This window comes from Cajanus cajan, chromosome 6 (assembly GCF_000230855.2).
Source record: "Cajanus cajan strain Asha chromosome 6, NIPB_CcT2T_4, whole genome shotgun sequence".
NCBI lineage: Eukaryota > Viridiplantae > Streptophyta > Magnoliopsida > Fabales > Fabaceae > Cajanus > Cajanus cajan.
The window spans coordinates 62,143,369-62,166,957 of NC_138522.1; the positions used below are offsets into that span (position 1 = coordinate 62,143,369).

General features: G+C 34.3%; 2 protein-coding genes across 5 annotated transcripts; both read right to left on the reverse strand.

Moving 5' to 3' along the window:
* Positions 1-148: 148 nt before the first annotated feature.
* LOC109797974 (fusaric acid resistance family protein) lies at positions 149-9,752 on the reverse strand. Its single transcript, XM_083059268.1, has 4 exons — positions 8,886-9,752; positions 6,076-6,642; positions 2,127-2,294; positions 149-2,039 (listed from the first exon to the last, which is right to left on the reverse strand). Exons 2-4 carry the CDS (start codon positions 6,622-6,624, stop codon positions 366-368), a joined length of 2,391 nt encoding a protein of 796 aa, XP_082915394.1. The 5' UTR covers positions 6,625-6,642; positions 8,886-9,752; the 3' UTR covers positions 149-365.
* Positions 9,753-9,927: 175 nt separating this feature from the next.
* Positions 9,928-23,386, reverse strand: LOC109795810 (endoribonuclease Dicer homolog 2). Of its 4 annotated transcripts, XM_083059267.1 has the most exons (11): positions 23,242-23,351; positions 15,209-15,282; positions 14,756-15,018; positions 14,196-14,611; positions 14,001-14,104; positions 13,648-13,841; positions 12,454-12,663; positions 11,930-12,343; positions 10,919-11,200; positions 10,323-10,652; positions 9,928-10,189 (listed from the first exon to the last, which is right to left on the reverse strand). In XM_083059267.1, exons 2-11 carry the CDS (start codon positions 15,219-15,221, stop codon positions 10,169-10,171), a joined length of 2,247 nt encoding a protein of 748 aa, XP_082915393.1. In that variant the 5' UTR covers positions 15,222-15,282; positions 23,242-23,351; the 3' UTR covers positions 9,928-10,168. The 4 variants fall into 4 exon arrangements, with proteins under 4 accessions (XP_082915393.1, XP_082915392.1, XP_020210944.1 ...); XM_083059266.1 differs by lacking the exon at positions 15,209-15,282 and having other exon boundaries at positions 23,242-23,386; XM_020355355.3 differs by lacking the exon at positions 23,242-23,351 and having other exon boundaries at positions 15,209-15,630.
* Between the last annotated feature and the right edge of the window lie 203 nt (positions 23,387-23,589).

The window sequence follows — 23,589 nt, forward strand, 5'->3', positions numbered from 1 at the left end:
TTTTTTTCTTTTTTTAATTATTTACATTTTATCTTCTCTCTTTGGGAGGCGCCATCAATGAAGCATTTTGCTCGACAAAAGTAGGAGGTTGGAATCGGTAGTTGAACAGTGCAAGCAAAACAATTAGTAGAGTGCTGTTGTAGTTAAACTATTCCTTTTCTTTTCTTTCACTTCTTTTCCAAACTAAAGTATCAAACATACCTTAAGAGTTGTTTGACATCAAGTATTGGATTTCTTTTTTAGTGCTTCAATCACCAGTTGGAGTTGAATCTTCTTTCTTTAGTTGAATATTTATAGAGATGCCATATACTTGTTATTGGTTAATTCAAAGGGTGCTAGATTTACTGTGAACACCGAGCTTGATGTTAACAAAAAAATTTGTCGAAGTTTGTTTGACTTGAATTCTCCCACTTAAGTAGTTCTTTTACTTCACTCTGAATCTTCATTGTTTCTCTCATCAAGTTACTAGTACAGAAACCTAAGCAACTGTAATGGAAAACCATTTGACCTTTAAGCATCTCCTCATCTATGTTGGTGTGAGTTTTGGTAGCCATCTCCTCCAGATGTTTGATAAAAGAGCTTGTAATGCTATTGACCTCTTCTTCTCCACTCCAGTCCCCAAATGCATTTGTATTTGGATATTCTTGTGTCTCAACATCACAAGGAAGGTTGTCATTTTCAAGCTTCCTAGGAGATTTTATCCTTGTTATCTCTTCAAGGCATTTCAATGTGGGGCTAATTTTGTTATTAAAAGTCCTCACATTCTCATTTACTTGATCATGGAGATCCTTCCAAAATGCTCCATTTTTCTGTGACAGTAGCATGACATTTTCCATTGAGTATGCCACAAAAATTAAGAGATCTGCCATCTTTGATAGTGATTCCAGCATCTTTTTGTAGCATTCATTATGGAATGGAACGAACAAGAAATTTGGTTCCAATTCAGCCTCTGCTGTGAACTCTTCTAATTGATCCGCTAGAGATTTCAGCTTTTTCTGGCATTCTCTCAATGCTGGACAGCTTGAAAATGACATCTCTTTCTTGGTTGGAGTACTAATGTCAATCTGCTCAATGCAATCTTGAAGTGATTTCAAGCATTGAGAAAGTTCAAATTTTGCAAGAGTTGCAGCTCTGCAAGGATTAAAAACAATCTCTACAATAACGAAGCAAAGGAGTCCAATTGTGGCCTCGACCATTCTAGCAAGTGCAAATTGAATTGGAGGTTCATTGTGCTTCATACCAATGACCAATAAGGCCCCTGTAGCTGCTGAAATCCCACCAGCTTGACCATACATTCTACTATACTTGAGAAAAGAAGAAAAAAAGACCCATGGTAAAAGAGCTAAGAAACTGAAACGCAAATTTTTTTGGAAAATGAAACAACAAAGGATCCCGTAGATCGATCCCATTGCTGTTCCTTGCCCTCGTGCATTTGCTAGTGAGAATGTTGGATGGCGTCCAGTCACGAAACATAGGGAGATTAAGAGTCCCGCCCAGTATCCATTTTCCTTGTTATATGTCAAACCGAAAAACACAGCGAGGCCTAGCGAAAGAGAGGACTTGAATGCAAAAGCCAAGTTGTGGTTGCTGGGAATCAAGTTCATCACAACCTCTCTGGTGCTCCAATTCGGATCACCACTTTTCTGAGTTTTCCCCAGCAAATGGTCATTTTTCTTTGCAATGGGTGAGTCATCTAGGAGAAGATGGACACAGTATAAAAAGAACGAGGTTGGTAGATCTTTATAGGCTACCGACAGGTTTTTGGTCAAAATGTCTTTTTTTATCTCTGAATTTATGGTTGTATCAAAAGGTGCAAAGCACTTGGCTTGCTGACCTAATTTTTTGCTGAATTGTCCTCTGCAATTCAGCAAGACACCTCTGAGCTCCTCATCAATGACCCCAACAGGAAAAGAAGTAAAAGTTGATAAAGCAATGCCCATAGCTCTTATTGGTAGCTCCAAGTCTTGCAGTTTTTCTTCTGGGTCAATCCAATGGGGGTTGAAAATTTTTGTTTGTGGCCGTTCCCAATGCATGCCATCCTGTTTGATGAAAAAACCAAGACCAAACATTTAGCTCATTGGCAAGTATAGCGTTGAATTGCATGATTTAGCCTTAGGTTACCTTACCAGTTTGGTTCTAATACTTTGGAGAAGCTTGGCTCCTGTTGTGGAAAGGGACTTTGCTTGAGTGAAGAAACCTGTAGCAGTTGAGTTGTCTGAGGCAGAGATGGCCTCTATGATGCAATTGAACCTCTCACAAGTATTCTCAGCGTATAATCGGTATAACTTCTTTGTCTGAAAGCAAGGTCAATTGAAAGTGTTTTTTTTTTTGCTCTCTTATAGCAGTGAAAACAATGACTAAAACAATTTTTTTCTTCTTCTGTTTGATAAAATAGCAATTTGCACATTTGCATCTGGCATCTTCCAAAAATAAAATGTTGAGCTCCTAGCATTTGTTGAAATATATACAGAACGAAGGGCCCTAGTCGTTAGTGGTTTCCATTTTTAATTTCCTAATAAGCTTTACCCTCCGAATCATTTTTGTTTGATACCGTTGTCTTCTGACAAAGAGTTCAGTTCTTATCGTTTTGTGTTCTTATTCTGTCGCTAAGTTAACGGGGACACAAAGTGCTTCGGTGTTTTTACACTCTTCTGATAACTTCCTTTCATGAATTAGTTCACAATTTTGTTGCAAGATAATTTTGATGTTAAGTTAAAAAAAATGTGAACGGATGATTATTTGTGAAAGAATTATTAATTTAATTGTAATTTTAAGAAGTTTTAAAATACAGTACACAATATTTGGGAAATGTCACAAGAAAAAATTAATTTAAATATACTAATTAATCACACTTTTATCCGATCTGTTGTGTATAACATCATTCTTGACTTTTCTTATATTCTAAATTATAATAAATAATTTGAGAGTAATATTTTTATTTTATTCACTTTCTCAGTTAGACATTTTTAGTTCAATTAGCCAAAAGAAAATTATGTTTTCATTATTTTAAACTATTTTTCTTTTATTTATAGTGATAAACTTAATCATTTAAATAAGCTATTCCTTTTAGTTTAGTGTTTTATTTTTATATTTAAATTTAATTTCAACTTTTAAAATTATCAATAATTATAATGATCAATTATAGTTTATATATTTAAAGATATTTATTTACTATGCATTATTAAACTAAAATGTTGATTTATTTTAAATATCATATTTAAAGTAACTTCTAATTGACACCAATAATATAATTTAAAACAAAAAAAGGACAAAAAGGTGGATATCTAAAACAAGCATTGACTTTATTCTTATCTCTTCAGGTTTTATGGTTTATACTTTATATTATATATTGTGACTGAACCAAACAGGTGATGGGGCCTGGGCCATATACTCGCCAAAAATTCCCTTTATTCTAAAATATCACATAATCAAATTTCTTTAAGAACCAAAATTTGAATTTCTCACATTTTTTCATGATTTTAAAAATCATGGTTTTGAAAATCGTACTAAAATGATTGATCAGATTGGTTTGACGTAGAACTAGTCATCAATTGTTTAAGCAGGTTTTCAAAAGAAAAATGATAAATCGTACGAAATAACGTTACGAAAATCATTATAAATTATTAAAAAAAATTAATTTAAATAATAAAATATTAAATTAAACAAGTATTTTATAATATATTTATTAAAAGATATCAATATTTTAACGTTTTAAAGAATGATTCGAAGACCGTTTTAGAAGATATAACAATCCTTTTTTCAAAATCTTTTAATAACAAATTGGTAAAAAAATTAGTAGAATTTATCAAAATTGATAAAATTGATTTTGAATGGGTTTAATATTTTTTTAACGATTTAAATTAAAATATCTTTAATAAAATACATATTTTAAAAAATTATAAGTTTGAATAATTTATTTTTAATACTTGTTTTATAAAAATAATTTAATCATTTATCTTAATTTTTAACTTCTGATTTTTAATATCTTTATTTTTTACAATTTATATTATATTAATTTGATATTCTTTATTCTAAATATAAATTTGTTATTATTATTAATAGATATTATTATATTTTTATTAAATTTTAGATTTAAATATTATATTATATTATATTTAAAATTTAAATATTAGATGTTGAAAATTTATAAATGATATTTTATTTTAATTTTTAATATTATAAATTATAAAATTATATTTATTAAATATTATTTTATTATTATTAATAATTATTATTATTCTATTAATATTCACTATTCAATCACAAATAAACTATTAAACTTTGAATTAATGTTTGGATCAGTTGAATGACTGATTCAATTTTCATTTTTCTATTACAATTTATTTATATTCAGCCTCTCTTTTTTATTTATTATTTTTTTTATATTATATCATCTATTACTTTCTCTTCTTTTTTCAATCTCTTTCAACGTCACACTCATCTCACAATTAAAAAAGAGTGTGAGCATTGACCAATCCAAAACTTCTTCAATATTTATTATTATGCATACTTATATAATTATTAATAGTTTAGTATGTGTTATATACAATATAAATGTTAATAGTAGATAATTAAATTTATAATAAAAAATATTTTAATATATAGATTATATTATAATTAAAATCTATAATAATTAAATAGTTGTGATCATATAAATTATACTTTAGATTTATGCTAAAGAATTTATATTACTATAAAAAGTTTTTCTTAAGGAGAGGTACAGTGTTTTTTTATATTAATTATTGATAATACCTTTTAAAAATTATGGAAATTTAATTTAGAAATAAAGAAAATATAGGTTTGAAAGATATAAGAAGTTAAAAAATATTACTGTTAATGGAAAAATTCTTAGAAACATTTTTATTGTGTAAAATATTTTAATTAAAAAATTAATTTAATTTATATAGAGAAGATTAAAAGAGTAAATCTTAAAAAATCTATCATAAAATTAGCCCTTAAAATTCATTAATATATGTTATACTAGTTCCCCTAGCTGAAGCACATTAGTCTTTGAAAATAGCCAACATGACCTGCATTAATTGTAATTTTAAGATAAATTCCTTATATTTAAAAAAACTGACGTGCTTGTGCTCAAAATTTTCCAGAAATTAAATTGACTTTTAACTTTTATTAAAATTTATTTTTTCCTCTGTTTTTATTTTTTTTACGCGAAATCATCTTTTATTAAAGAAAAAGAATATTTTTACTTTTCCAAATTTCTTTGGTTGTTATTGGCAACAGGATCTGAGATTTTGACCCGTTTCATGTGTTTCTCGTGATGCTAAACTCCATGATAATGGACAAGAACGAATGAAATGTCTTTCTAATTCGTACATGGACACACACTTGAAGACAGAAATTGTAAAGATATCCAAAAGAAAAATGCTGAAGTTCCAACTGAACCGTGTTCTGAATTATTAAAAAATTGATTTAAATAATAAAATATTAAATTAAATAATTATTTTAAAATAAATTTATTAAAAAATATTAATATTTTAATTATTCGGAGAACGATTCGGAATGTCCTTCGGAAGCTATAGCAATTCTCTATTCAAAAACTGGAATAACGGCCAGGAGAAAAATTACAAATTGGTGTTCTTTTAACATTTTTTTAATGAGCAAGACATGACACGTTGAAAAAAATCGAAAATGTCATAAAAGATTTCTGAAATTGATGACTACGAATTCCGAGTGTTTAGGAAAAAATTTACAACCTCTCACTGCCAAAGAATTTGCCTTTAAATTTCTAATTTAAATTCAACCGATGAGATTTCAACATCTCGTTTTCATATTGTGTTCGTGCAGTTGATTTTCTCACTATAATGCAGTGCTGAAAGATTTATGATAAAATAAAAAAGAGAAATGATTAAAAAGAAAATTTGTCATATGGTACGACTATCTTAAAAAATTTCTGTATATATAGCTGAAGTTTTTAATTTATGAAAAAAAGAAAATGACGTACAATATCAAATAGAAATTATAAGTTTTTAATTTTGTTTTTGAAAATAAAAAATATTTTTTAATTAAAAAAAATTATGAATTTGTATTGAAGTGGAAGATAGTTAGTTACAGTACCTGATAGTAGGCAAGTCGAGGATAGGGAAAGAGCATGGCGACAAGAGAAGCGAGAGCTCCAAAGGCGGTGGAGCACACCACGTGAATCGCGTGCACGGCCACGCCTGTTTTTCCGCCATCCACGGCGGTGCTAACGAACACATTCACCAGCTGTCCAAACGCAAGCTGCTTAGTCACCAAGTGGCTCCGCTCCGGGAGCGCAACCACGAACACCGAGGCCGCCATGGCCAGCGCCGCCACCGCGTTCGTGAAGTTGCTCGGCCCTATCAGGTGCAGGCTCAGCAGGGACAGGATCATGACCTGGACGTTGGAACACAGCACGCGCCAGCATCCCCTTAGGGTTTGGGCGAGCGTTGCGTCGGACACTATGAGGAGCGTTGTGGCGTAGGTGAAGGATGGGAACTCCAGGTAGCGGCGGAGAGGCGCCGGGCCGTAGAGGGAGGTGAGGCCTACTACGGTGCATGCCACGGTGGTTCGTAGGGCGGAGCCTATTCGAGTTCGCCACTCCTCCGCTCTGGTGGCGGCGATTGAGGAGGATGTTGTTGGCATAGTGATGGAGATTGGAGACTAAGGGAAAAAGGTGTAATTAGTTTAGTGCAATTTGAGGAGTGCGTGCGTGGAAGCTATATAGACACATCGGTTGCGCAATAAGCCATGGGGAGAGGACGACCTTGCATTCGTCACCTACGCCATGCCATCGTATCTTCTACCATATTACTATTAACAGACCACTTTATTAACGTCATTGATATTTTCACATTTTACTTTCATGCAACACATTTATTTATCTATACAATAACTAATTACATATTAATATTTACACATACTCATTATGACTCCTTTTTTCTATTATATGCGTCACAACCAACAATGGCATAACATATCATTACAAATTCAGAAAAACAAAAAAAATAAAATATTTATTCAATATTTGTGAATTTAGATGGGTAAGATAATAACACATCAACAAATATATTTTAGACACTCGTATAAATAAAGTGCACTTAATCACTAAAATTAAAATACATTTTTTATGGTTACAATCTTTTTTTTTTTTAATTATTGATTGATATAATTCAACAATATTTTTTATAAATTTAAAAGTTAAAGAAGAAAAAGCTACATATTCGCTTTGTAAGGAGAGAGAGAGGGTTTGGAGAATCGATATAGATGAATTTTTGTTTCTTAATAATAGCTTGATAATAAAAACGAGTATTTCATTGTGACGGTGTGATTAATTAAGTTATTGTAGTATCGATCTAAGGTTCGATAAATGGATATCTTCTCCATGGATATTTGATTACAACCTACATTTTTTTATTATTAAGATTTTTTTAAAAATATATTATTTTTATTTTATAAATACATATGCTAATAGACATGAATAAAAATAATTATGCACAAATAAATGATTATAAAATTGGTATATATCCAAATAATCTTATATTTATAAATATCTCATTTTAAAAATTGTCTTTCAAAAATGTTTGTTTTTAAATATATTATATATAACTTCTATATACATAAATTTAACGATAGATACTAATGATAAAATAAATGTTTTAAATATCATTTTGTTAATTATTCATTTTCCTTTTAAAAAATGTAATTGATCTTCAAATCTAAAAAGGGTATAAATATATTGAAAATTGTGTTAAAAATACATCTCATGAACAGTTAAAAAATAATATGAAATATTTTTTAAATTTTTTTATTTTCACCATGTATATAATATTTTTACTTTGAACTTTAATTGCATTCAATAATTTTCGTAAAAGTCAATATAATGAAACAAATTTTAAATTTTTAACAAGTCAAAAAAATATTAAGAAAAAAATAAATTCACCTAAATTTTGAAGATAAAAGACCAAAATAAATATTTTAAAAAATAAGTGACCAAAATGAATCTAAAAAATAAATAAAAAAAATAAAAAGTTTAACTAAATTTATTATTATATTTGTAAATTTGTGATCAAGCAGAATTAAACTTTGGTCTAATGGGTTGAAGGGTTTGCGTAGCGGAAAAAAAAATTTAGTTTATGTATTAAATATTATAATAAAATATAAAATAATATTTTTATGAATTAAAAAATTAAAAAAATAGTGAAATTTGTTGTCTCATGACATCTATTCACTTGACAAAATCTTCATTTATAATAATTAAAACATTTTAAAGATTGTGATTTTTTAATTTATCAAGAGTGATATTAAACTTCATTTTTTTAAGCAAAATGTTGATGCCAAGATTTTAGATAAAAAAAAATCAGATGAGTCAAATTTTTGTAATTGTTATAAAAATGAAATGTGATTTTCAATTAGTATTACGATGACAAAATACATAATAAGACATATTTAACGAGAAAAAAAACATTATTATTAAATTTGTTACATCAATTTACCCTAGCTAATATTGAAATAGTACCCAATAAAATGGATTAAACTCTCCCAATAAAAGGTTTGTTTACTTCAGGGTCAAAGAATAAAACAATTAGTTTTCCATCTCAAAACTTTGGTTGTCATGAAGCGAGAAAGGTAATACGATTGATTTTTAAATAACCGTTTCTTACTTTACAATAATGAAAAAAACAAAATAAAAAAAATAAAAAAAAAATACAGAGTGTAGTAGGTGCTAGCCAATAAAGAGACACTTATCAAAGATGGTTACTCCTCATCGGTCTCTGACTCTTTGTTGGTATAACGACTTTGTTAAATTAACGTTTTCTAACTTAATAAGAATTAGAAAATAATAAGAACAAGAAAAAGAAAAACACACAAGAAAAGTAGTAGGTGCCAAAGGGTGGGGAGGGTACCTGCAAAGGCACTCCAACGAACACCGTCTTTAAAGGGTGGGGAGGGTACCTGCAAAGGCACTCCAACGATCAAGTAAGTGTTCGGTATAGAGCAATAAATGCCTTTATGTTGAATAGTAACGTACCTCATTTATGTCACATCACCTATGTATTTATAGTGATATATGTGGGCCTGGTGGGTCTTCCTTCTTGGGAGATGGGTAATACGTGATTATCCTTAATCGTTGCTGATTAAGGACGGTAATTATTGTGTAACAAGTAATTATTGTCGAAATCTCATTCTGTCCGTTCTTCGGCCAGGCGCGGGGCCGAAAGGGTGTTCGGCCTATCCTAGGGCCGAAGGGGGTGTTCGGCCAGGTGCAAGACCGAAAGAGTGTTCGGTCTACTCTAAGGCCGAAGGGGTGTTCGGCGTATGCCAATGCCGAGGAGGGGTTCGGCATATGCCAATGTCGAAGGGGTGTTCGGCATATGCCAATGCCGAGGAGGGTGTGTTTTGATACCAAAGGGATACTTGTCCTGTCCTTGGTGGTGGTGGAAGTATTGGGCCTATCCCAAGGCCAAGGGGGTGTTCGGTATATGCCAACGCCGAGGAGGTGTTCGGCCCAACCTCTAGCCGAAGGCGTGATGTGTTTCTTATCGGCTCGGGCACCTCTTTCGACCTATTGTCTGAACGGAGGAGTGCCAATTGACGTCCTATCGGATCGGGTACCCCTATCGGCCTATTGCCTGACCGAAGGGGTGTCAGCTAGTACACTAAGCATTATATCTAATAAGAAATGTCAAGTGAAGTTGGTTTATGTAATACAAAAAGTTGAAATTCTTTTAGTTCTATCTTTCGTTGAAAAAAATAAAATTTAGGTCTACGAATCTTTCACATAAAGTGTTGTGATTAGTTAGAGAAACCTCACCTCTCCATGCTGGAACCAAAAACAAAATACTATAGAATTCTAAAATTGTGAGTGGTGAGAAGAAATTTCATTGAAACAAAAATTATAAAAAATATAATATTAATTATTTATGAGTGATGTAACAGTAAAATTCATTAAAAGTGAAACCCGTATTGTAGATGTTTTAAGTAAGAAACACCGGAAGAGATACTTTATCAAGGTTGGTTCAGTACTGAACTTTTGACAATCCGTTTCTTATCCTAAGATGGTTGAATTCGTAAATATTTACAATCAACAGGGATCGTCATATTGGACTATTTGTTCACCATGTTACGAACACAGACCTTGATAAACCATAATGACTTTTAGAAGCACTTGAGCGTAAAACACCAAATATTAGCCAGGAGCCTTGCAAATCTGCAATTACAAATCAGTTGGATACTATATGATAAATTATTTCATCTACAAACCAACAAAATAAAAAGATTGCGGATAATAAAGGAAATGAAAATCTCCTATTCATTAATAACTTTGAATCAATATTGTTTACCTTGATTAGTTTTAAAACTTCCTTGGAGGCCACTTTACGAGCAGTGTCCTTATTAGAAGCTTTACCTGTATGCTTGTGAGTGATCCCATTAGCTACCACCTGGATTGTAACTGAAGTTTCATTCTTGTCACGAACGGGAGCGTATTCTTTCCTTTTGTAGCCTTCTTTTTGGCATAGTTCTTGCAACTCATTAATAGGATGCCGCCTTGCTGTTTCAGGTGTAACAAGGGGTTCCAAAAGGGGTCTTATGCTTTCGAAAACAACCTCTTTCTTGTACCCTGAATCAACGAAAATCGCTCCTGCTATGGATTCTATAACATCTGCAAGTGCCTATCATAAATAGAAACATCAAAACATGATCACTAAAAAAAACATAGGACAAAACTAAGATGCAGTTTCAGAATTAGAGTTTCACCTTTATAATATAAAACATATCAAAATAAAGTTCTAATTTTGATCGAAATACATTTCAAATAATACCTATAATATGATATTGTATCTAAAGTTTTGTTCATCAAGGTATGTGTAGTAATGTGAAGTGAATAAGCCTTTTTTGGATTGGAACAAGTCATGCACTGAAATATTAAACAACTGACCTCACAGAAATATGTTTCTAGCTCCCATCCAAAAGTTGATTCCAAAGATAACTTCTCAACACCTTTTACCGTGTCTGCAATTTTATTTGCTACTACTGGGTCACAGAGTATGTGTTCGTGCAGCTGAGCTTTAATTGCCGACAGTGCGTAGCACTCATTGTTCGCAGAAATAGACCTCATGTTAGTGAAAAATTCTGCTGATAACTTTCCTTTAGAATATTCCTTGTAGAAATGCATTGTGATGACATTGTCCAACACTGCATCGCCAAGAAACTCAAGTCGCTGCATGCAGTTAAGAGTTTATCATAGACACATAAAGTTCCACAAAGACTAGACCAATAACTAATTGTAGTGTCCCCGGGTATGTTACTTTAGATTGATAGGGAAAAAAAATGGAGATGAATGTAATATAATGGAATAAAGCTTTCAATCCACTGTGTGGACGTATTATGATGGAATAGATCAAAACTCTTATTCCATCTCAGTCCTCCTAAACTAGAGAAAAAGAAAAATGAAGGTGAAGAATAGAATACAAAGGAATAGGTTTCACTAGTTTCCACTTGATTTCATCCTTGTTTTATTAATTCTAACATCGGAGCATAAGGTTCTCAAGAATATATTTTTAACCATGTAGTGAAATTTGAAAGTACAAAAGTGATTGATGAACAGTTAATTACATAATTGACACCTAGCTAGAGAAAGAGGTAAAAAAGAGAAAAGTATAAATGGTACCTTATGATAGGAAAAGAAAGATAAAAATGATGAATAATGATGAGGTGATTGAATTGATGGAATGTGTACGATCCATCAATCCTTACAGAAACAATGAAATTATATCAAGAGTCTGTTTGAACACATTAAAAATGATTTTGAAAAATTTTCTATTTAAAAAAATCTTTAATTTTGACGGAAAAACTTGTAAAGATTATTCTAAACTTATATTTAATTAGTCTCATTAACATGGACTTCGATATTAAAAAGTAGTTAGTAAGAAATTAATGTTGAGATTACCTCATAACATCTCTGAACTTCTGGTCGTTTACAAGAACTATGGGTGAGAGCCTCAACCAAAAGAGAAGGGTCTTTAAACGAGTAGTAGTTTAGCCGGGATTCTAAAAGTTTGACATCCACAAGCTTCTCTGGGGCAATGCTGAGGTGAGTCTCATATGGTATAATATTAGTGTCAACCTTGATCCCAATCCAATTCATAAACGATAAAGCACCTTCTTCATCTTCCGTGCTTATAAAGGCACCAATTAGTGCCTCAACAACATCAGCAATAACTTTGAAGTCTATTTCTCTCGTTCTGCGAACGTATACTCCTATTCTATTGGAAACCAATTCTTGTTTTAGCAAGAGACATTTTGACTTGTCACCAGGTATATCCCACTGCTTTGGATCAAATGCTTCTTTTCGTATGAAACCCTGTAGCATGAATTTTTTTATTTTAGCTTTGTCAAACAAATTGCATTCTACATAAGTAATCGACATGAATCTTATAAAATGTAACAAAAAATTGGAAGAGATAATAATACCGGAAGTTTGCGAGTACAGCCATTCTTATACAAGGCATCATTAGAAACGATCTTCTCCCTCTGTTTGGAGAGGGCGCCCTCTTGATCGTTTTGATTGGTCTTGAAAAGCTGTTGACCAACAGCGTATTTTAGAAAAGAATCGCCCAGTGTCTCTAAGTAATCATAATCGTACGCCTCTAGACATTCCTTTGCCGTTATTGCTTGTAATACCTACAATTATCATTAAATCATCTATAAATTCATACCATAAAAAAAACTCATTATTCTTATCACCATTTCTGAATACTTAATAATATATAGTTATAAAGAAAAATTCCACTAACAATATATAAAAACTAAAATCTAATTTTATTATAGAGAATTAAATAAGAGATTAAGAAAAAGAAAAAAAAAAAGATTAAACGAGGAAGCCTTCATTAAGAATTATGTCAAACGAAGAATAAACATGAAACAGTAGTCTACGTAAAAGTTTGAAATAATATTTTCTTATTTAAATAAAATAGTTATGTTAGGCAACAAGTGTCAAAATACTATCCAAAAATTTGGTATTTTTTTATTTGTTGACTTAGGAGAACGACACATGTATTGAGAAATTATAGAATTAATATTTTTATTTTTTTATAAGATTACTTTTAACTAATTTTTTTATCTATCAAAATTATAAAAATGATACCAAAATTCGAGCTTAAAACCTTATGTATGCTATTGCAATTTCTTCACTAAGTCAATTTTAATGTTTCTTTTAACTTTCTAATATGATATGCATTACATTTTTTTCCTTTCCTTTATAATAGCTGTTTAAAATATTTAAGAATTAAATAATGATAAAGATATAATTAAAAATATAGTTTTGAATTTTTAAATTGATAAACGTTAAAAAATATTTTTTCAAAATGACCATATATATATATATATAACAGTAGTTGCGCTGAAATTTCAACGACTTATGACTATATGCATACTATTCGAATAGTCGATATACATACTATAATGTAATACAATTTTTAATATACATGATACATCATCACTCCTTCTACTAATAACTATAATTTTTTAGAATAAACATGGTTTCATTTCATCTATCAATTTAGAAAATTAAGATCACATTGATCTTTTTTCTTAATTTAATCATCATGCTAAATAAAATGAAAGAAGAGATTCATAAGCATTTCACAGGAAGAAGTTGCTTGTTACCTTGATGACTGGGAGATCTTTTGGCGTGAAATTATCCAAGAGCATCTTTTTTAAGTTGAAAGCAACGAGCAATGACTCAAGCCAATGCATGATTGATGGAATAAAAGAAAATGAATATATGGTATTGATTGATATTGGTGACATGATTACAGAACAAAGTTCTGGCGGCAATTCAACAGAGTTCATGCTTGATCCTGAAAGGGGTAAAAAAATTAATCAGGTTCCATTATGTTGGTAATGAGCTCGGTCAAATGGCATTAAAATATCTTCAATAATGTAGATGAGCAAGTTTTAAGAACTACAAATGCAATACTAGGAAGAATATTTGAGCAATGAATTGTTATATCTTGAACCTTTCTCTTTCTTTTGCCTGGCCTTCAGAAGGTAATTCCCTACTTTAGAAACACCCCTTCCATGAAGTAGAGATTGATGTTCAAAGCACAATTGAATCCCGTGGCTGCGATTTCGAAACAATAATTAAAATTACTCATGGTGCTCAATGGTTGACACCTAGGACACAAGTAGATAAAAAAGGTACAAAAATTTACTTGTTTTTGTAGTATTCCTTGTAAGTAGTAGTTCCCTTGCGTCCTAGGTTTAGAATTGAGTTTCCATTCAATTCCATTATACCAGTTACGATATAAATGGAACCAGTATGAGGAGTATAGACCACACAATTTTCAAGTTTGCTAGAGCAAACTGAACCATTTTGGATCCTCACATCACAAACATGATCCTTACATTCACAGGTACCTTCAGATGAAAAAGGAACAGAATAAACAGTCTTCCAATCTATAATTGAATTTGTAAGTCTCTGCTCTTTAACAGTGGCTGGGAGCAGAAGATAATCAATTTCAGGATTATCTCCCAGGCTAAAATCATCTGAAACACTTGTTAACTTGTTAATGTCGGGATTCAGGAGGATCCTAAAGAGGGTAGTCTGAAATCTTCTGCAACTTTGAACCTGTAAAATAAATATAAATCATAATATTATATTATATTTGAATAATTAACATTTTAAGATAGAAGGAGTTGCTTTTAATCTTAATCATGTAATGTATGTTCTTTGATACTAATAATGATTAAAAGAAAGAGGACATGAACACACCTCTTCTGGGCTAAGTTGAATGGGTTCTAAATGTGTGAGGTTCAATGACAATTTTCCCCTTTGCACATTAAATGATGTGCCTGATAATGAGTCTACGATTTCCGAGTCAAGTTCACTCCTAATTGCGAGTACAATGTCACGAACCGACACCGTATACGTGAAATCTTGCTTCAATTCCATCAAATAGCAATGGTACCTTACTTTGCAATCATTTGATGAACAATTGACCAATTCAGATGGGACATAACTCGGGTGATCATTCCCTGCACAAGAAAAATAGAATTGTCAAACCAACAACCAGCACAGTGAAATAAGAATCAGATCAAATTCCAAACAAAAGCCATTCATTTCAGAAAACAGATTTTATCTACTAAGACTTTGATAAAAATAAAAGGGTACAAAATTACACAAAGAATAAATAAAAAGAAAGATGTGTAAAACTTATCAAGTTACCTAATTCTTCCATGTTGATGACAATGTGAATAAAAGGATTTGCGAATGCGATGTCCTTTGATATTCCATTGAGTCTGTCAGTTAAGTTCCAATTTATAGCATTGGAATTGGAAGTAACTGTAGGGGTATATAGGGACCACTTTGCATGTACTAAATTCATAGGAAAAAAAGAAAAAGAAAAAGAAAAAGAAAAAGAAAAGCAGAGTACGAGAATAATTGGTTGGTCGATTGATGCCTCTCCTTTATGAACCTTAAACTAGAAGCTACTTGGTTACAAAGCATTTCGATCGTACCCAGAGGCGTAAGTAGTTTTAGTTTTTCTCTATTTTGTTATGTCTCTTTTTTTACTTTTTAGTGAGCGTTAACTTGACGTGAATGATGCTACGTTTATTAGCTGCCTTTTTCTTTTTGCCTTTTGTGATACGGAAAATGATCAAATGTCCGAAACTGCATTCCGAAATATACTCCGAAAGATTAAAATAATAATTTAAATTATAAAATATTAAATTAAATAGTTATTTTATAATAAATTTATTAAAAAATATTAGTATTTTAATATTCGGTTGATCGTTCGGACAAAACTTTCGGACAGTGTAGCATTCCTCTTGTGATACTGGCCTATTGCCTCGTATTACCAAAAACAATAATTATTCATAGTTAATTTTTTGGGCGGCAGGCAGTAAATAAAAATAATAACAAAATAGTCCTGGTTGCCTTGATTTCTTGAATAAGATTGTCTGCCACGGATATGATGAAAGATATTTCTGGCTTATACAAAAAATAACTATTATTAAAATAGTAATAAACAACTAATAAATAGATAAAATATAATAAATAAGAGGAAAATAGAACTCAGTTTTTGCATAAATTTGTTTCTTTGGTATGGAATGGTGGCCTTGAGAGTGCAGTTTTTTTTTTTTTATAGAGGCACACACAATTCCCAAAGGGAATTGCGGCCTGGTAGCAAGCAGCAGAGCAGAGCCTTTAAGGCTCAGCTATATAGGCTGTTTTGGCCTATTTTGTTTCGCAAAAATTTTCGGTGTAAGTTGCATTGCATTTGGCGGCTGAATATTCCGGCCTGAGCAGTTCAAAAAAGCCGCTACGCTACATCTTGACCGCTTCTCTGCGTTCGGGCTTAACACCCCTTAAGCCCTCTCTTCGCTTCGCTTTGCCTTCGGGTTTAAAAGAGGTAGTTTTGTTAGTTAAAATTGGATAGCTTTTTAACAGCTCCCGCTGCTGTCCACTCCTTTCTTTTCACTCGCTACTTCCCTTTCCGCGCCCGCATTCAAAGGGTTTGAAACGTCCTTCGGTCTTTCCAAACATAATAATGAGTCCTAAATTTACCAATTCGACTCCATTCTCTTGACCGATGGTGGACCAGAGCTGAGTCTGGCCCTCGTTCCGGAGGGTGTGGATTATCTTGCTAACCACATCCCTACGGCCTTTGTTTAAGCAGAAAAACTCAATCTCCATTTTGGAGTAGTAGTACCCTATTTAAAAATATGGAAATAAGGATTAGGTCTTATAAGATATAGGGTTACAATCCATTTTGTCTTATTTTACGAAAATTATGACTTTTTTCTACCCGGAAAAAGGATTTAAAAACATAAATTTAAGAAGTGCTAGTGCATTCATAAAAGATAAAGCGCTTTTTATACTAAAAATTGATAAGGCCTGATTCAATTCCTTCCCTTCGGTCGGGAATTTACGGCCTTAAAAACAAGAACAAATCAACAAAAATTGAGGGTTTCCTGGTTTTTCGTAGGTGATGTTCGAGATCACCAAGCATCCAGCTGCAAGTACGGTAACTCCGAGAACCAATGGGCTTACTATTAGCCTCCATATTGGATCAGCTTTTCCAGAAGGCTTAGTGCCTAATCCGCGGATCGGAGCCTTAGCACGTGGTAAGGTGCAAAGGCAAGGGTACCGGGGGGAAAAGCCAGCCTAAGGAACTGGCTTCCCAGGAAAGGCCCACCATGGAATAAAGGCTATTACTAAGTACATTTTCTAAGCATCCCTGAAGAACCGAGTAGTAATTATCAAAGAGTAGAGAAGAGAATCTTAGAATTTTTTGCAAAGCTCTATGAGAAAATGAGAAGCCTAAAAAGGCATAAAACTCGATTACAAAAGGGAAATCAGAGGCGGGTGCAGCCCTTTTACCGTAATGATCGAAGTACCGGATTTGGACTATGCTAGAAATACGGTTGCAAACCTTCGGGGGTGATTCGGAGGGGGGCATGAGAGTTACAAGAAAAACAACTGGATTTGGAAGAAGGAAGGCAGACAGGTTTATAGGTTGTGCTTTACTAAGAGCTTCAGTGCTCAACAGCTAGGGTGTTCCTTCAGGAAGTAAAGTCCCCAAGGGTAAATACCGTTAAACGGGGGGAAGAAAAGCCGAATTAAACCCATGGATTTTTTTAATTAAAATGCCATGGGCTATTTCATACATTGGAAATTTACTCATCTGGATTTTATCCTAAGGCTTACCCCGGAATAAAAAAGCGAAACCCTTCCTTTCGAAACCAACTCGGCGACAAGACGGCAGACATTGAGCTAGAAAGTGAGGGGTCGCGACCTCATACTACCGGCTCGCTTGGGGGATCCACCGGTATCCCCCACGGTTACCCCGTGTAATAGCAACGCTGGCGAAGAAGGTGGCTCTATACGATAAAGAATTCAAGAGAATTGAGACCGAATTGGTACTTTTAGGCTTCGTTACTGGTTTGGAAAGACAAAAAAAGGCAATATATTGGAGAGGTCAAGGCCTATACCATTCCTTTCCTTTGGTCTGGAATGGTGGCCTTGAGAGCGAAGTTTTTTTGGTAGAGGCCCACAACAGAGCAGCACAGTAGAGCAGAGCCTTTAAGGCTAAGCTATATAGGCTGTTTCAGCCTATTTTACTTCGCAAAAGTTTTTGGTGTAAGTTGTATTGCATTCGGCGGCCGAATATCCCGGCTTGAGCAGTTCAAAAAAGCTATTACGCTACATCTTGATCGCTTCTCTGCGTTCGGGCTTAACACCCCTTAAGCCCTCTCTTCACTTCGCTTTGCCTTCGGGTTTAAAAGAGGTAGTTTTGTTAGTTATAATTGGATAGCTTTTTAGCAGCTCCCGCTGCTATGCGCTCCCGCTGCTATGCGCTCCTTTCTTTTCATCCGAAGAGCAGGACGGGAATAAACAAGGTTCGACGTAGTTGAGGAAAGAGAGAGAGATGATTTTTATAGGATAGATAGTCGTTAGCCATGAAAGTTGAAAGTTGGGATATCCACTAGGTTTTTAGGGATATTCGGCAAAGGACTTCACTGTAGAGATTTGGTGGTAGGCCCGCATCAACGTATAAATATTCTCCAATCTATTCATTCATAGGAAAGGACATTGTAGATCTTCCTGGGTGAGGTATAATAGCTACTTTTTTTAGCCGGAGATTTGAATTAGAATTCGAAAGAGTAGAGCCAAAATCCTTTTCAATGAAGAAGGTGTAAGTTGACATAGAAGGTGTGGTTGATTCCATTTTACGGGAAATTCCATATGATGTCTTATGAGCAATTCGATCATATAAGGTTTGGAACCCTGGCCTAAGAATCTTGAGAATACTATATGGGATAAGTTAACTTGAATCGAAGTGAGCGAAGCTCTTTTCATTAGGAAGCGAATGTCCCAAGGTCGTATCATTGGGTAGAACTGTTCTAGTGAATGCAACGCAGCGGGACTCAGGGATTCAGTTATCTCAATCATGACAATGAAGTGAAATGGTAACTGCGTAAAATTTGACTTGATGTGTCTGCCCTAGATCGCACAACAACCACTTTGTCTGCGCAACCTAGTGCGAGAAGGGTGCGTGGTGACGATGGGTATGTAGGTAAGACGAATATTCAAGTTTTTCAGCTGCATGCTCCTCTACCCGTTGGGAAGGCATCTTACCTTACTCAGGTAGCTAAAACCACAAGTGGTAATTGAGAATGATCCTATATGTCTGTCCGCGGTGAATCACAGAATCTTGTCGGAAGATTGTAGATGTCCAAAGCCCGATGTAAGAACCAGCAAGCAACCTACTTACCTCTTTTTTATGTTTCCAAAATTCCTCCCATTACGAAATGGTTTCATAAACATGTGCTTAAGCGAATAGTCTACTTTATTCAGTTCCTTTAGGAATTTCAGGGAAAGTCAAAGAAGACAGCCAAGATCGAAAGAAAGAGTTTTATGCGTTGTGGCATTTCGTAGTGTAGGAGGCAATTGGTATAGTTTCTAGGTGGGCGCTTTGGTTCCAATAATTGTAGTTTCGAGACTTTCGTTTCTCATTCTTCCCAATCTCCGGCACTCAAAGACATAACGGGGCCTTGCTTTGGCCCTTCCACCTATATAAGTAGGTATATAATGCCTCAGGACAATGATGTATTTAGTGCGGCCAGCAGCCAATAATAATAATAGGATTCGACCCTGCAGTGGTAAAATCCTGGGTTGATACACCAAAAAGCCTACATGAGCAAGGAAATGGATAACCCGATTGAGAAGCAACCGACCTGAGTAAAGTTGTAGTGATCCTTCCGGTTGGAAACTCTCTGAGGCTGAAAGCCGAGGATGGGAATATGGTTGACCCAGAATTGACATAATAAAGACGGCCCAACTTCATCACCAAAGGAAGGAAGAGCTTTGCCCATTCGAATTATCAAAATCCGGCTACCCAAGTCAGAAAGACTTTGAATAACAAAGAGGAGAGCGGTCTACAAGAGTAAGCAAATGGTTAATTCACTCAAGTCTTTCTTGGAAGTGGAAAACCAAAAGATGTTATGCTGCCTACCCCCGCCAAAGAACTACGGGCGAGCAAGCGAAGCCCTAGGTTCATAAAGAATAGTAGGTACCGGAGTAGTAGATACCAGAATGATTCTTGAGCAGCGCTGGGAGAAGTGAAGATAAGCATCGAAAGTAAGAGAAGTGAGGCGTTCAGAACCTATTTTAGTAGAGGCCCAGAAAACCTGACCAAAAGATAGCCAGGTCCTTCCCTTACTAATGCTAATGCGGGATCAGTTACTTCCGAACAATCTATTGACTCCATGAATCCCCTTTTGCTTCCCTTTGTGGCCTATCCCAGACAGCTATGGAAGCTGCTAGCGACCTTCCATTCTTTAGTAGCCCAAAGTTCGACACCCGAAGTAGAAAGCCCTTCTAGATATTCATGTGAAACCTGTTCTTGCAAACAGCCTACTCATGCAAAGAGAAGATTTCCCATCCCCTGCACGAGATTCAACAGTTGCTCTAGAACTAGAAATAGTAAATGTCGATCTTCATATCATTGCCATCTTATTATACGATGCATTAAACCTACTCTTGTGATAGCGGAGACCCCTGCTAACTCTTGTTTTCCTGTCATCGCCCTTTCTTCCATGTAGAAGTTGATCGTTATATCAGTCCGAGTAAACGAACTAGATAGAAGGAGTCCCATCTAAACAAGAAAAAAGGGAGAACTGTCGAACTTTACAAAGCCTATTGTATGGATGGGGTGCTTGGTCGGAAGGGTACTCAACGGGGTCAGTAGCTATAAAGCACCTTTTGGGAAGCAAGCTTCGAGATTCACTCGGCTATATATCTGCAGGACCTACTCGTGATCTTGACTTAGGAACGAATTCTCCAAGTGCACCCTCTACGTCCCTTACTGCTAGTCTTGTTGGAATTGCGGAAATGATAGGACTCGTCAGTGTCGATGTCACTGTAACCAAGGTATGCGACCTCCAAAACCACCACTACACCCCATTGCTATCCTTTTAACGTAAGATATCCATCTTCTAGTTAGGCTCCTGTTTAAGGAAGTCAGTCTGTCCCATCCAACGAATAAGACTAATATCTATTTCGCACTCTCTTCCTTGCTGCCAGAACTGGCATTTCTCCTTCGGACTCTTGCTTTCACTGGCCTCACATGGACATGGCCCCCAAAAAGAGAACTAGCATTGGCTCATTGGGACTATCAACTAAGGAGAATAAGTAATAAGCTTTTTCCATCGCATACACACATAAAAGGACACTAACAGGTAATTAGGAACTGGGAAACCCCTTATATACGTTATACACTTTCTATTAGGAAAGCGAAACAACGTATTAAGACTATCCCCCTTTACGATAGGAATGCTAGCCAAGATATCCCTGACTTAGTCATTTCTTCCAGTTCCCTTTCTTATTATGAATATGAAAGCAAGAAAGAAGGAATCAAACTTCAATCCCCTTATCCAACTTAAACTTCAACTGCCGAGAACTAGATCTGTAAGGGCTAGAACAGGCTCATCAACAGGGAACTCCTAATGCCTAGAGATAGAAGCACTAGAAAAGGCTCTTCAAGTAAACTAGCTTGCGAAACCTGCTTTTTACCTTCTGAAAGGGCACAGAAAGGAGTGTATTGCCGTAAGTTTTTTCAATGGATTCATGACAGTGGCCTAGTCGATATGGGGTTTTCCGAAACAAAGTTTACTTGGGAAAGAGGTGGTGTCAAAAAGAGATTGGATCGAGCTTTCGCTTTTTGTAATGCTCAATGGAGACTTTAATATTTAAGGAAGCTAATGTGTTGCATTTACCTCAAACCAAATCTGACCATTCTCCATTGTTAATCAAACTTTTCCCTTCCGCTATAGGCAATCCTCACATGAGACCTTTTTGTTTTAGGTTCCAAGCAGGTTGGATAACTCATGAGAAATAGAACGAGTCAAAGATCACTGGGATTCAAGTTTGCCCCTGCCAGTCCTGAATCAGAACTTTGCTAAAGACATTCAGCAATGGAACCGGGAAGTTTTTGGGAACATTTTATCTTGGAAGAATAAGATTTGTAGCATCAACAACATTCTTGCATCAATTCAGCTCTTTATTTATGAAAGATGTCATTATGCTTAACACATAGTCTTCGAAATCCCTCTTTCACCCTTCACCATGGTCTGAGAATGATTGGATCCTGTCAGGCAGATTGATGTTAGCTTGTTCATATTCATATGCATCTGTTGACCCTTGCCCCATCATCATTCCCATTTGATTCAGTCAGTCTTCCTAAAGTTTTCACCGGACTTCAAATAGATAGACTGAACATAGGGAATTGGATATCCCTTTTCAGGGATAATGTAATCTACGTATCCTATGAATGTGCTGAGGAAGATGAGAGGGGGTCTCCTATTCTATGACTGGCAAGGAGAGTTCAAGCATCAGAACAGGAGCTAGACCTCTCAACGAATCTAAGCATATTTTACGAGATTTTAAAAGATAACATAAATTTTTAAAAAATAATATAATTAATGAAAATGATAACATAAATAATAAGAGGAAGGCTAGCCATCTGCCTATCTCAGAATCTTGTCCCTGCTGCTCTGCAACCACCAAGGATGTTATTCACGCCCTCCGGGATTGCCCCAAATCAAAGGAACTGTGGAATAAATTGGAGCTACTTGAAAAGAATTTATGGATGATAGACAATATTCTCACCTGGGTTACAAATATCCTAAAACATAAAAATACTGTTAAAATCATCACTACTATGTGGTGGGCTTGGAAATGGAGGAACAATCACATATTTGATGAAGAAAAGTGGGATATTAATAAAGTTATCCGCCATGCTTATACAATCATGGCAGACCTAAGTTTTATGAAGAAATCACAATGGGACAGTGATGAAAATAATCAATGGCAACCCCTAGCTAACCGGTTTGTTAAGGTTAATGTGGATGGCAGCTTCAACCCTTCATCTAGTGTTATGACGATTGGTGGATCTATTCGGGATCGCAATGGAAAATGGCTTTTTGGCTTCTCGAATAACATGGGAAGAGGGGACCATAGTCTAGTTGAATTATACACCATTAAACTTAGCCTGGAAGCCTGCTGGAATAATGGTTGGAGAAACATAATTTGCGAAACTGACTACCATGAAGCCATGAAGTGTATAGTCGAAAGAAATAACCTGAGACATTCTCATTTGGAGGTTATTGAAGAGATCAACCATCTCCGAAGAAGGGCCTAGAATACTAAAATTAACTACATCAACAGAGAAGCAAATAAGGTAGCAGACATACTTGCGAAGAAAACCTGTAACGTAGAAGATTTCACGTGGTCGTCACCGCCTAATGTTGAACATCTCACGTTGGACAACATGGGAATCACGTAGTAGTCTTGTCGGGGCCTATCTTTCCTTTGGCATTTCATTTTGTTTTTTCTCTTTTTAACTTTCCACTTCTACCAAAAAAAACTAAAGAGAAGTGAAATCAATACAAGTTTTTCAATTTTTTAATAAAAAATAATACAGTTATATATATTTTTTTAATAATACATAATCTCATTCAAGATCTTGTATTTAGATATGTCAAAACAGATAATGCTACTCGACTCATTATAGGTTGGGTAAAAGATTAATCCAATCCAAC

Bases quoted from the DNA above. Each gene is read 5' to 3' on its own strand.
- LOC109797974 (XM_083059268.1), bottom strand. From the start codon at position 6,624: ATGCCAACAACATCCTCCTCAATCGCCGCCACCAGAGCGGAGGAGTGG. The intron at 2,295-6,075 runs GTACTGTAACTA...CCTTGCTTTCAG, and splicing joins CTCGACTTGCCTACTATCAG to ACAAAGAAGTTATACCGATT. The intron at 2,040-2,126 runs GTAAGGTAACCT...TTCATCAAACAG, and splicing joins AAAGTATTAGAACCAAACTG to GATGGCATGCATTGGGAACG.
- LOC109795810 (XM_020355355.3), bottom strand. From the start codon at position 15,368: ATGAATTTAGTACATGCAAAGTGGTCCCTATATACCCCTACAGTTACT. The intron at 12,664-13,647 runs GTAACAAGCAAC...TGATAATTGTAG, and splicing joins AAGATCTCCCAGTCATCAAG to GTATTACAAGCAATAACGGC. The intron at 12,344-12,453 runs GTATTATTATCT...TTCATGCTACAG, and splicing joins GCTGTACTCGCAAACTTCCG to GGTTTCATACGAAAAGAAGC.